Below are 12,213 nucleotides of genomic sequence, written 5' to 3' on the forward strand. Positions count from 1 at the left end.
TCTCAGAGGAGTTGATGATGGAGATAGATAGCCCTAGATATATATATATATACAATTTGTGTAATGAATACTTGAGCGTCTGATGTTTTTTTAATAATTTGCTTTGTTGTGCAGCCTGGAGCTGGGATCAATATTCTTTGGGGAGAGGGGCGGCTGCGCAATTGACAAAAAAGTTAGAGAGCCACTGGATTATGCTAAGACTATGCACTACTATCATGCTCATTTTCAACTTCAAATGACTTAGCAGACAAAGTATTACAGAATTGCTAGCAACAAAACAAATATTCTCACCTGCAACCAAAGGCCAAAGAGTTATGCCTGGATTATTGAGCATGAACTTTGGTATTTTGGACAATTTTGGCATGGCTGTCTCAGAGGAGTTGATGGGGGAGAGGGCGGGCCCTCGAGGCCATCTTATCACCAGCCAACTGTTTTTTTTTTTTTTCCCACTATGGGAGTATGCTGCTTGTGGGACTCATTTTGTTGGTGGCTCCTCAGATTGAAGAAATCCTTTGAATGAAGGACGAAACATTTCAGAAAAAAAAAAGAAACTGTCCAGATGACCTGACTGAACATGGTTGGATTTTTACCTGGATTACTGAGCATGGACTTTGTTGTAAAATAATCAAGATTTTCCACTTTAAATGTCAGACAGCAAAACTTGGTCATCTTCTTGCACATTGACACACACACAAAAAAAAAAAAAAAAAACTAAGCATAGCTACAGCTTTATGCAAATGGCTTCATCAGTAAAGTAGCACAAAAATATTAACATGACTGGATTAAATCTCGAAGGCTTGATAGCATCAAATGTATTTAGCAAAAACTGCAAAGCCACAAAGTTGCTGTAATAACTCTATTTGGAGCTGCTGTTCAGGAGAAAACTTGGCTTATCTCATTAATTCAGGGCCTCAATTATAGTTGTGCTAATTAAAACACTGAAACAAATGACCCGACATGGAGGGCAGCACTGCTGCGACGTGCATGTGTTTCCTTTTCCAAGCAATCGGATCCACATGCAGATGCTCAAAGAAAAGTCTTTGTGATGCAGCATTGTGTCTGTAGCGATCTCACATTAATATTTATTAACTCAAACAGTGAGAGGATTTGACAGTGAAGAGAGAGGTCAGGAGCACTACAGTCAAAAACAATGATCCAACTGAACCAGCAATCAAGATGAAGAATAAAATCAATATGATTTTAGACAGGGAAGAGGGTTCAGCTGCACTTCTTTTTAATCTGGTAGAAACTAGAGGTAATAAAATCCAGCTGTTCAAATGAAGACACTACTGTACCATCTAGGAGGAAACTAGTGTAGAAACTTTGGGACCTTCCTCCTATTACTGCTGAATCCTAAATGAGAAAGGCAGAGTGCTTTGAACAGCCATACTCCATGTAAAACATCACATTAACTTTAATACAAGCACATGCACTTTTCTAAGAATATTAATAAAACTCAAAAAGGGAGAGGAAATATTTAAAGTTTCAGCAGGTTCTGTTAAAAGGGATTATAATAACACAACTCAAAGGAAAAACAAACCTTGAATGAGGCTTTAGAATGAGAAAAAAATAAAGAATGGTTAACTCCTGGAACATGGCAAAAGAATACAGAGAGAAAAAACAAAAACAAACAAAAAAAAACAGCTAAAGGCCAAGATGCTCAGCATTAAATCACCCAGACTCCAGCTACAGCAAACATTTAAGAACAAGACCATGAGGTAACAAAAGAGCACCCAAAGGTACAACAGGACCTACTGTATGGTAAATGGACTGAACTTATATAGCACCTTTCTATCATATTAAGATACTCAAAGCGCTTTACATCACAATCTGTGTCCTCATTTACCCATTCATACAGCACTCTACTAGATCTCTACAATGAATAATTAGTGCTTTATCACATTCATACACCAATGGGACACACATCGGAGGCAATGAAGGGTTCAATGTCTTGCCCAAGGATACGTCGGCATGTAACTGCTGGTGGAATCGAACCTCCAGCTTTTACATTGGAGGACAACTGCTCTAACCATTCAGCCACAGCCGCCCCACTCAGCCACGGCCGTCCCTAAGTGGAAGATCTAGCTAAGGAAGCTGAAAATACTTTTTGCCAAGAGAAAATTAGTACCATATTTAAAATCCCCAAACAGTTAGTCGGCAGGACCATCAGCCATACAGGCCCAGCAAAAGACAAAGACGGTAGCATATTAACAACAGAGCATGAACAAGCAGCTCAATGGCTTCAGAATTTCTAAAATCCTAAATAGATTGGAACCAAGTGACCCTGCAGATGAACCAGTAATAGAGGGTGCCCTTGACATAGACATCAGTCAGCCCAAAAAAAGAAGAGGTATGGCATGTCATTAAAGCCTTAAAGAATAGAAAAACCTGTGGCATTGATAATATCCATGCAGAGATGCTTAAGGCTGATCTTGACAACACAAAGACCCTCACATGGGTTTTTCAGTTAATATGGGCTGAAGATACTAAACTGGATTGGTTTAAAGGACTATTTGGGAAACTTCCAAACAAAGGCAGCCTAGAGGTCAGTGACAACTGGCATAATATCACTTTCCTGTTATAATCATCAAAAGTCTTCTGCTGAATCCCAGAGGACAAAATTTTCTAAGCTATAGACAGCAAACTGAGGCAAGATCAATGTAGATTCAGAAAAGGAAGAAGTTGTGTAGACCAGATGTTTGCTCTCAGAAACATCATAGAACAATGCCTGGAATGGAACAACCCCCTCTACATTAATTGCATCAACTTCCAGAAAGCCTTTGACAGCCTGAACCATGAAACCTTATGCAATATCTTGAGGTCCTATGGACTACCTTCTAAAACCAGTGTTTCCTCTACCATTATTCAAGGAAGGTGCCTCACCATGTCAACAGAACCAAGTGTCCCACCTACCAAATGTTTTAAATGGCTGGGTCACATACTGAGGGATGGGCAGTCAGCATATGCCGAAAGTAGCATTGCATTGGACACCACTTGGTAAAAGGAAACAGTGAAGGCCAAGAATAACATGGCAAAGGACAGTGACATCAGAGCTGCAGGACATTAATCTTACCTGTGGTGAAGCACAGCATGTGGCCAGTGACAGAAGCAAGTGGTAAGAGCTGATAGGGGTCTTATGTCCCAAAGAGGATGAAGAGTAACCCGAAAAGGAAGAAGCAGGTAAAGATAATGGATGGATGAATGGATGACCAAGTATAATAATAACTTGATATCATTTGTTTAAGTGGGTTCTCTTTATCAACTTTTAGGAATTGTGTGAAAATCTGATGATGATTTAGGTCATATGTATACAGAAATATGGAAAATTCTAAAGGATTCACAAACTTTCAAGCACCTCTGTATATGATGGTGCCAATCTTGGATTGGATGCCAAAATGAACGTGCTCCTGGGAGCAGCAGCATTGCTGGCTCCCGGTACGATCCCAGTTTTTATGAGTTTTGAAATTGACTGCAAGCCTGACTCCGCACACTTCAAGCGTGTGAATTATAGCCAAACCGAACAGATGAGAATAAGGGAAGATTTACCACGGAATACAGCAGCAATCAGCAACGATCTCAAATCTACACTCGGCAGAATGCCGAGTTATCTGCCTGGAAGCTTCAGCAGGGCACTTAAACGAGAAGAGGAGATGCTGCTCCCAACGGAAACAGAGAGGTTGCCATGCGGGGGTGTTAGTAAGGCTTAAAGCTAACGCTAAGGCTGGCAGACTATCGATACCCACTCTCTTTTTGTCAAACGTCCACTCTTTGTACAACAAGACGGATTTGCTTTGTCTGAAAGTAGGTGCCTCAGAGGAGATGAAGAAATTTGCAGTACTTTGTCTCATGGAATCATGGCTTAACAGCGACATGGCGAACTCAGCGTTACAGCTGGACAACAAACTTTTTTTGGGAGCGGGCCGCTGCAGCGAGATAACAAGAAAGTCACGGGGAGGCGGAGTGTGCATCTATGTGAGTAAAAGTTGGTGCACAAACTGTACTCTGATAAACAGCTCTTGTTCCAAGGCTTTAGAACAGCTAACTGAAGTGTTGACCACATTATTAACCCTGCAAGTTCACGGCGGTGTTCATAATAGCTGTTTACATTGCTCCAGACGCTAATGCTAGAGATGCCCTGCGGGAGTTGCATGATAATATTAGCTCGCAGCAGAACAAACACCCTGAGGCATTTTACATGGTAGCTGGTGACTTTAACCACGTAAATCTAAAAGACTCGCTTCCAAGATTTTATCAGCATGTTGCCAAAGCAACAAGAGGAAATAACGTGCTGGACCATGTTTACACCAATGTACGAGACCCATACACCGCACCCCGCCCCCACCTAGGACTTTCAGACCATATCTCCATCTTTCTGGCCCCTGGTTACCTCCCCCGCTGAGACGCTCCAGACCATTTCAAAGGAAAGTCAAAAGTTGGGTGAAGAATTGTGACTCATACTGAAAGACTGTTTTGCATGCACAGACTGACAGGTCTTCAGAGAAGCTGCTGGAAATGAAGGGTGCTAGACCTGGAACAATTCACATCCTCAGTCCTGGGATATATTAGCAAATGTGCTGATGACATCACCAGCATCAGATACGTTAAGAGCTACCCGAATAGGAAGTCCTGGTTGAATGCAGAGGTTCACACCCTGCTGGAAGCCAGGGAAACAGCCTTCAGGTCTGGCAACTCACAAGAGCTGTGAAGGAAAGAGCTGATTGCTAATATTAAGAGGGCCAAAGCCACATACAAAACAGAGGATCCAAGATCAATTCACCTTACAAGACCCACGGAGCATGTGAAGGGGCATTAAATGTATAACAGATTATAAACGCAGAGGTACACAATGCCCTAGGGACTCATCACTGCCTGATGCCCTTAACAAGTTCTACACACGCCTTAAAGACCCAAACAGACTACCCAGCACCAGACTCACTTCATCACCGAAAGAAGAATTTCTCATTGTGACTTCAGCCAAAGTGAGGAGTAATTTCAGGAGGATTAATCCTCACAAAGCAACTGCCCCGGACAACATCCCCGGGAAGGTGCTGAAAGACTGTGCCAATCAGCACTGTGAGGTGATGGCTGACATCTTTAACTCCTCCCTCACCCTGGCAACAGTTCCCACCTGCCTGAAGACCGCCACCATCATCCCAGTCCCAAAGAGCTCCACAGTGACTGGTCTGAATGACTACCGGCCAGTAGCCCTCACCTGGATAGTCACCAAATGATTCAAAAGACTGGTCATGACCCACATCAAAACAACCATCAACATCAGCGAGGATCCTCACCAGTACAGTAATTCATATAATAGATCTTGTTACAGTTTTTCTTTTACATTTTATTGTGGGATGTAACTGGGACCATGTGTACACAATCTCGTTCCACCATATGAATCACATGTGGTGCGAATGCCAAAAAAGAAACTCTGACTCTGCAATACCATGATCCCCCAGATTCTGATGGACAAACTACTCACACTAGAACTAAGCCCCTCCATTTGTAATTGGGTCCTGGACTTCTTAAAAAACAGAACACAGTCTGTGAGGATCCACAACTTCTTCTCTTCCACCCTAACCCTCAGCACTGGTTCCCCCCAGGGCTGTGTGTTGAGCCCCCTCCTGTTCACTCTGCTCACTTATGACTGTGCACCTACACATCCAGGTTGTCATATAGTAAAGTTTGCAGATGATACAGCGGTGGTGGGATGCATCACAAACAACAATAAGTCCAGCTACAGGCAGGAGGTGGAACACCTGGAGAGCTGGTGCAGGAAGAATAACCTTCACATCAATGTGAAGAAGACAAAGGAGATGGCCGTGGACTTCAAATGGAACAAACACATCTACACCTCCCACCTCACACCCCCACCCCAAACATAGGAGAATCTGTGGTGGAGGTGGTCTCCAGCCACAAGTATTTGATTGTGCACCTGAATGACAACCTCAGCTGGGGCAACAACACTACTAGTCTGATCAAGAAAGCTCATCAGAGACTATACTTCCTCAGACGGCTGAGACGAGCTGGTCTGGGAAGCTCGGTCCTCACCTCCTTCTACAAGTGTGCAGTGGAGAGCATCCTGTGCTCCAGCATCGGCATGTAGCATGGAGGCTGCACAGCTGCAGAAAGAAAAGCTTTGCAGAGAGTGGTTCACAGAAGACTGTTGGAGTCAGCCTTGTAGTATGCTAAAAGGCTAGGTTAGCTTCGAGCTCCACTACAGTCATATTTTAATAACGGGTTATCTCTTTTTCAAGCTACTTGACAGATATGTGACAGAGGTACTGTGTTGTCGATGGTTTAATCAGTGACATGAGACGTTAATTTTCTTTGACCCATCAAAATAAATGTGGTCATTTATTAACAGAATCAAAATTTAACATCAAAACATTGTACACTTGATTAGACTGATCGGCTCTGATTAATAAAACTTGGCACATTTTACTTAATAAAAACAACAGACATTTCTGAAGATATCTGGATTAATTACTGGCAAGATAGAAGAGTTTTAAGATGGGAAATGAAGGAGTTTAAATGTAGAGAAAATGTGGAGGAAGATGTAAGTCTGTAGACCAGAACAACACGCTCCTTTCAAACACAGCTCGACGTGGTACACTTGTAGTGAAGCCAGTGACGACTCTTTACCTTTGCGGAGAATGGGTCAGCTGCGGTCAAGAGGTCCCTGGCACGCTACCTTTCAGCGTCTCAGGGTGGCTGCAACTCGGCAGAAGTCGTGAGATAATCCGTTCCACAGAACAAACTTCCTCAGCAGTTATAGGGCATTCGCTGGGTGGAGCCACAGCGAGGCGTCGTGACCCCGGCAGAGATGGATGACTCCATCAGCCTGGAAAACTGAGTCCGAAGTTCCACTCAGCAGTGGAAAAACTCCAGAACTACTCCACAGTACTCCGAGACTCAGAAGAACTTCAGAAGAACTCCAGCCGAACTCCAACAGAACCAGAAGAACTAACGGAACTCAGAAGTGTCGACTTTTAAAGAGTTCTGCTTCTGGTCACTTTTAGGAAGTCCTGATTGGTTGAAGGAACCAACAGGGGTGTGGTTTTAGTGACGTCAAAGGGTTATTACAAGTCGAGAAAACATCAGAAATGTTTAGGAACGGTTAATTAAAGACGAGAAAATATTTTGGAGAAATGACAGACTTACAGGTGCCAGTTCTCTTGTTTCTGTCTGAGAGGTTTAAAAACACGACAGCTCGTTCCAACAACTTGTTTCTTGACTGTCTCCGACTTTTGACCGACATCACTCTTCTCATTTCAGACAGAAGATCAAAAATGCATAATTACTTTGTAAAATAGACATTTAACTTGATTTCTACTTTGAATGAGGATTAAAAAATCATTAATACTGTTTCACAGTTGATTTAAAATGAGTGGTTCACTTCAACATTTAAAAATGGTATGAACTAAACACACTTTTGATTTATCAAGATATTGTAAAATAGTAATGATAATATGAAAAAGAGAGTGTTCTTTCAATTGATTAGTTCAGGATACAATTAGAAAGTCTCTGGATGAGCTCATTTGTATTTCTGGATTCAAATCAATGAAATAACAGTTCCTGTCCCATGAAGGTCTTCAGAGACAGGTTTTTGATTGGAGGCCTAGTTCACTACAGCCTCCCCACCATCACAAACATCTACACCTCTATCATCATCCACCTGCATCATGAAGGACCTCACTCACCCAGATCACACTTTTTGCCCCGTTCACCTCAGGCAGGAGGTTGAAGAGCATAAAGTGTAGAACCACTAGACTGAGGAACAGCTTCTACCCTGCAGATGTTCCTCATAAATCCCTAACCAGGATTGTCACTGTGAGAAAAAAAAAATCACTGTAATGCCACTTGATTGTTGATATGTGCAGCTGACTATCCATGTTGCTGATCTCATGCTGCTGATTTATTTCATGCTGCTGTGTTCATCCGTACTCATCTGCTCACACAGACTCATGTTCGTACTGCTGTTGTTCAGCGTATTGTTTTTGTACTATTAGTGCTTAGCGTATTCTTAGTTTAGTGTATTCCTTAGTTCATATCTTAGATCTTATTGTTTTTCTTTACAATTTATACATTTGTTGGATGTAACTGGGACCCTGTGTACACAATTTTGTTCCATCACATGTAAAACATGTGGTGCAAATGACAAAAATAAATTTTGACTTTACTTTGACTTTTGACTGTGTGTGTGTGTGGGTGGTGGGGTGTGGGTGTGTGTTGGAGTTATCATTTCTAACCCGGGCCCAAAGCCCGGCCCTGCCCGACCCAAATTCCGGGCAGGTCGGGCCATAATAATGTGCTGGATGGGTGGGCCGGGTTGGTGTTTGGGTTTCTGATTGCATCAGCGGACCAGCCACAATCCAATTATATGGCAACATGGCTTGCTATATGTACCATGCATGAGGCCATTTCACCGTGAGCTGACTGGCTTTGAAAGAGGTAAAAAGTTCAGTTAAGCTTCAGATGGGATTACACTGCCAGGAAGCGATCCATAACCAAAATGGACGTTCATTCAGCGTTGTACTCAGCAAATGCGCGTGGCCGATGGCCCAAACTGGAGAGATCCCAAAACAGACGTGTCAGAGAGGGATTTAATGTGCTTTGACGGCCATGAAAGGACAAACGCCACCCCAGCTACCATCTTCTGCTCCTTTTAATCAGCCGCGCTTGTCCGCCGACCATTAATAACTAAATAAGCAGTCAAAGCTTAATTAAAAATGTCGGGGGGGGGGTTGGGTTGGGATCTGTAATTACTGTTAATTCGTTGGGTCGGGTGGGGTTCGGAAATGATGGTTATGGGCTTGGGCCAGGTCAGATCGAATTTTTTGGGCCCAATGCAACTCTAGTGTGTGAGTAAGTAAACTTTATTTATATAGCACAACAGTAAGAACAGCTGATAAAAACAGCAAGTAAAACATTTAACTAAAAGCTTGTCAGAATAAAAATGTCCTAAACTGCTTTTTAAAGGAATCAACAGAAACGACCACACGAAGAGAAAGGGGCAGGACATTCCACATTCTAGGTGCTACGGCCTGAAAGGATAGGTCACACCGAGTTTTAAACCGGGTCTTAGGGACCTTTAGGAGGTTCAATGCTGAAGACCAAAGGGTGCGGGCTGAAGAATAAGGGATCGACATTTCAGTGATGTACTGGGGGGCCTGTCCATTTAAAGCTCTAAATGTCAAGACTAAAGTTTTAAAATTAATTCTAAATTAGATAAGTAGCCAGTGAAGAGAAGATAGAACTGGTGTAATGTGTGATCTTCTATTAGTTCCTGTTAAAAACCTCGCAGCAGCTTTCTGGACAAACTGGAGACAAGCAACAGCAGATTTCTCCTGATGCATGCTCAATAACAGCAGATTTATTTAAACAAGTAAAAAGGGATTTAACAATAATCTACAAGAGAAGAGATAAAAACATGAATAATCATCTCCAGATCAAATTTGGATAACATTGCCTTTAATTTAGAAATATTTCTCAGATGATAAAAGCTTTTTTATTTTATTTTAGCAGAAGCTTTGAATGTTTTTCCAACGACATTGACTGGTCGAACAGAACACCAAGGTGTCTGAGGCTCAGCTGAGAAGAGGAGCCCAGAGAACCCAGGTGTTGCTTGATCTAATTAACTTTCTGTTCAGAAGCAATGATCAGGGTTTCAGTCTAGCTAGAATTTAACTGAAGGCAGTTGTTAGCTAGCCACGCCTTAATATGGGAAACACAATTTACTAATTCAGCTAACTTGTTTAATTCTGAATCATTGAAGGAACATGCTGGTGAAGATTTCCAGGACATGGTAAATTCAGAAAAGTTCAATACAAAAACAACTGGACTTTATTTGTAACAGAAGACATTTCACTTCTCATCCGAGGAGCTCTCTCAAATTGTCTCAATTTCAATTGAGAAAGCTCATCGGATGAGAAACGAAAAGTCTTCTGTTACAAATAAAGTCCAGTTGTTTTTGTATTGAACTTTTCTGAACATAGAAGGAACAGTACAGTTGAATGTCAACAGCATAGAAATGGTAAGACACATTACTGAAGATACTGATAATTGTTCCAAGGGGCTGATGTATAGAAGGAACAGAATAGGACCTAAGACTGAACCCTGAAGAACACCATACAATAACGGAGTGGTCTTAGACAGTGTGTTATTCACAAACATTGAAAAGGTTCTGTTGCTCAGATAATAGGAAAACCACTTGAGAACAGTTCCAGAAATTTCTATCTCATTTTGCAGTCGATATAGCAGAATTTTGTGGTTGACTGTATCAAAGTCTGATGACAGAGCCAATAAAATCAGTGCACTGCTCTGATCAGAGTCTGCAGCCATGAATAAGTCATTAGAGACTTTTAACAAGGCAGTTTCGGAAGAGTGCATCTTGCACAAATCAGACTGGAACTTATCTAGAATATTATTACTTTGCAAAAAAGTAGTCAACTACCCAGCCACTAACTTCTCCAGAATTTTGACAAGAAAAGGCAGTTTTGATATTGGCCTGTAAATGCAGAGCTCAGTGGGGTCCAAGTTGGACTTTTTTAAGATAGGACTTAAAACTGTTTCAAAAAACATGGAGCTGACCCGGATGAAAGAGAGACGTCAATTAATTCAGCAACATATGGGTGTGTGTGTGTGTGTGTGTGTGTGTGTGTGTACGTGCGTGTGTGTGTGTGTGTGTGTGTGTGTACGTGCGGGTGTGTGTGTGTATGTATATATATATATATATATATATATATATATATATATACATATAGTGTAATATAATGATAACAAATACATTAAAAGCCTGCGTCCTCTCACCATCATTGAGGTCTTGCAGCAGGTTCTCCTGACCAGAAAAGTCCAGCTTGACTCTGATGCTGATGGTCAGAGTCACGGTGTGGCCTGGCTTCAGAGGCAGGTGGCCAAGCGTTTCCTCTAGGTCCCAGCTCAGAAAGTTACCAAACACTTTTTCTACAACAACAAGACAGATAAAAATAAGGTTTAAACTTTAAAAAACATTCAAACATCTTACACAAAAAGGAAGAAGCAGATAAAGATAATGGATGGACGGATGAACATTTGAAAGTATGATGCCCAACTTATCAATTACAGTGTTGTGTATAAACATTTGGGGTGTGTTGTTCAAGCCAAGAGCCATTGTCAGTACAGGAGGCCCCAACGGTCAGATTCTAGAATCACCCTTGTTAAGACCTGTTCTTTAAAAGTGTTAATACAGTTTTTATACTTTTAAACATGGGGTATTTTTCATTCAAGACACAATTAATAAAATTTTTAGTTTCAACTTCCAAAAAATTACAATTTTGAAAAAATTAACAGTATCAAAAAGCACTTTAAAACTTTACCTATTCACATAATGAACATAAATGTATTGACACTTGTTAAAAAATTATTACAGAAAACTCTGCATAAAATTGAACAGTGTCATAAACAAGTAACAGAGCTTAAATTTGTAAACCTATCAATGCTGGAATGCAAAAAGCTGACAGGCCAGTGGGGAAGCAATGTGGGTGTCTGGGGGTCCTCCCCCAGAATACTTTGAATAAAGTAGATGTGATTTCTTGTATTTTTGGTGTATTTTAATGGGTTGTTAAACATCTACATGCTTGTAAAAAAAATATACTTTTTTTGCGGACCCCCAAGCACCAGCTTGCAGACTCCTGGGGTCCAGGGACCCTAGTTTGAGAACCAGTGATTTGGTTGATAACTGACATTGTGTTCACACCTGTTGTGAAGGCAAGAGATAGCATAAATAACAAAAAAGCTCTCCACAGAGACAGAAACAAAGTTGTGGGGAAAAGATCACAGTTAGAATATGAAAAATAATATCTTAGAACTCTAAACATCCCACAGTACTCTATTAAATCTATTATTATGAAATAAATATATGATGGTGCCACATCAAACCTGCCAATGCTGAAAACAAGTGGTACGCCAATGTCCACCATCACTGACGGATTTGCAAAGTGGATGACTCTAGTTTTCTTTTGGAGTGTTTGTCTTGACATGAACTGAACAAAAAATGCAAGTAAGCCTTGATGTTTCTGGTGCACAACATTCAAGTGGGTAGGAGTTAAACTGTGGAGAGAAACAGAGATTTTTTTATGTTTTGCTTGTCCACGGCAGCGCACAGTGACGGAGCCTTATCAGTGGAGGAACAAATATATATATATATATATATATATATATATATATATATATATA

General features: G+C 41.2%; 1 protein-coding gene across 1 annotated transcript in view; it reads right to left on the reverse strand.

Annotated features, from left to right (window-relative positions):
- LOC119426017 (trafficking protein particle complex subunit 9) overlaps positions 1 to 12,213 on the reverse strand; it is a 505,336-nt gene that overhangs the window by 402,820 nt on the left and 90,303 nt on the right. Inside the window, exon 2 of the mRNA XM_037693579.1 lies at positions 10,810 to 10,962. Coding sequence (XP_037549507.1) covers positions 10,810 to 10,962 — 153 coding nt within the window. The remainder of the gene's footprint in view (positions 1 to 10,809; positions 10,963 to 12,213) is intronic.

This window comes from Nematolebias whitei, chromosome 19 (assembly GCF_014905685.2).
Source record: "Nematolebias whitei isolate Nwh7 chromosome 19, NemWhi1, whole genome shotgun sequence".
Taxonomy (NCBI): Eukaryota; Metazoa; Chordata; class Actinopteri; order Cyprinodontiformes; family Rivulidae; genus Nematolebias; species Nematolebias whitei.